The sequence below is a fragment of the Penaeus vannamei genome, chromosome 27 (assembly GCF_042767895.1).
Source record: "Penaeus vannamei isolate JL-2024 chromosome 27, ASM4276789v1, whole genome shotgun sequence".
In the NCBI taxonomy this organism is placed as follows: Eukaryota; Metazoa; Arthropoda; class Malacostraca; order Decapoda; family Penaeidae; genus Penaeus; species Penaeus vannamei.
In genome coordinates this window covers 4379571-4382070 of record NC_091575.1, presented here as the reverse complement: position 1 = coordinate 4382070, position 2500 = coordinate 4379571, and the positions used below count along the sequence as shown (strand labels likewise).

The 2500-nt window shown below is 24.2% G+C and overlaps 1 protein-coding gene across 1 annotated transcript in view; it reads left to right on the top strand.

Annotated features, from left to right (window-relative positions):
• The window catches only part of LOC138866768 (uncharacterized), a 52831-nt gene that overhangs the window by 49882 nt on the left and 449 nt on the right, over positions 1 to 2500 (top strand). Inside the window, exon 8 of the mRNA XM_070140498.1 lies at positions 2202 to 2500. This exon is cut by the window's right edge and continues 449 nt beyond it. Coding sequence (XP_069996599.1) covers positions 2202 to 2293 — 92 coding nt within the window. The 3' untranslated portion in view covers positions 2294 to 2500. The remainder of the gene's footprint in view (positions 1 to 2201) is intronic.

Below are 2500 nucleotides of genomic sequence, written 5' to 3'. Positions count from 1 at the left end.
ATATATGTATATATATATATATATATATATATATATATATATATATATATATATATATATATATATATACATATATATATGTATGTATGTATGTATGTGTATGTATACATATATATATATATATATATATATATATATATATATATATATATATTTATATATATATATATATATATATATATATTTATATACATATATATATACTTATAGATATATATATATATACTTATATATATGTATATATATACATATAAATATATATATATATATATTTATATATATATATATATAATATATATATATATATATATATATCATATATACACACATATATATATATATATATATATATATATATATATATATATATATATATATATATATATGTATGTATGTATGTATATGTATATATATCATTGTTATCAATATTATAACAATGACTTTATTAATATTCTGAATGTTCTTTCAATCCTTTAATCCTTATTGAGATCATCATTATTGTTATTATCATATTATTATGATCATTATAATGATTTATATCATTACTATTAATTTTATCATTTCTATTACTTATACCATTATCATTATTTTCATTTTCATTATTCTCACTATCATGAGTAATATCGTTATCATTATCCTTATAATTACTACTATTATTACTATTATTGTTGTTATTGTTGTTCTATTGTTATTGTTATTATTGTTATCGTTGCTATTATTATAATTATTTTTGCCATTGCCATTATCATTACTATTATCATTATCATTGTTATAATTATTGTTACTATAATTGCTATTATTATTATCATTATTATTATTATCTCTTTTCCATTATTATTATTATCAATACCATTATCATTATCATTATTTCCATTATTGTTATTAAAATCATTATTTTTATTATAATTATCATTATTTTTGTTATTACTATTACTTTTTCTATCATCAGTATTATTATCATTGTTGTTGTTGTTGTTGATGTGATCTTTATTGTTATCATTGTAGTTATCATTATTATTATCATTATCATTACTATTATTATCATTATTATGTTTCATTATTATAATTTTTATCATTATCATTATTATTATCATAACCATCATTGTTATATTCATAACTGTTATTGCTATTATTACCAAAATAATTATCATCATTATCATTACCATTTCAACTATTTTTATAATTATTTCGTCTATTATTATTAATGTTATTGTCATCGGTATCATTATCACTATCAAAAGTATTAATATTATCGGTATTATTACAATTATTACTATATATTTCTTTAATAATACCATTATCATCATCGTTATCGTTTTCATTATTACTGTTATAATTATCATTATCATTAATATTATTATCAATATCATTATTATCATAATTATTAATATCATTACCATTATTATTATTATTATTACCATCATAACCTCCGCCAAGGATTTTATGTTCTTGGTAGCGTTGGTTAGTTAGCAGGATAACTCAAACAAAAAATTATGAACAAATTTATTTTAATCTTTACCAGAGGTGTACCTTAGCCTAGCTTAGATGCCACTAAATTTTGGTGATCCGGATCCAGTGTTATTAGTTATTAGCTTTACTATCATTATCATTATAATTATTTTCAGTATTATGATTGTCATTATATTTTCTATTTTCCTCTATAGGTATTACCATCAATTATTCTTATCATGATTATTACTATTTTCACCATCATTATCAATATTATCATTATCATTATCTTTATTGTTAAAGCTTTTGCCATTATCATCTTTATCATTACTATTACCATTATCCTAATCAACTATCATGATCATCATCATCATCGCTGCTGCCGTCATTATCAATATCACCTTATCATGAAAATGAAAAGCGATACTAGATGGTTTAACAGATCCTTTGGTTAGGTGTGTTTATTTTTCCTTAACTTTGCTGTCAGCAAGTTCGGAAATGAACTTTTACACATCACGCAATAGTTCATTAAATAGATGTACTGAAACATTTTTCTTTCCACAGAGAAAAGCATATGCAGCATCTTGACTGCATGTTTATTTCTTCTTAGTCTTCAAAAAATGGTTGTTTAGCTTCGCCCTGATGAACCATAAGGATACTTGATGATTCTGGAAATTATGATTGCCTAATGCATTGATGTTCATGCATTACAATTTTCATTGTAAACTATCCTTTGTGTCCACGGTTTCCAGAGCCTTGCTGGCTGAAGCACAACTTCGAATTGCAGACGGGGTCCACCGTGGCTCATTCGTTAACCCTGTTCTGGACGCCGCGGTGCGCCTGAGAGGCCAGCGCCCGAGAGTCCGCCAGCCTCCTTGCTCCCAGCTCGCCTGTGATGTCCATCTCCACGGCAGCTGGACGAAAGCTGGAAGAAAAAGGAGACAGAAAATTGTGGACAGACTGATCTTTACGTCAACATATATAATGACATCAATGCATTAACTCTTAACTTAAGGAAGTAAAGCCTTAACTTCCACAATCTTACACATCA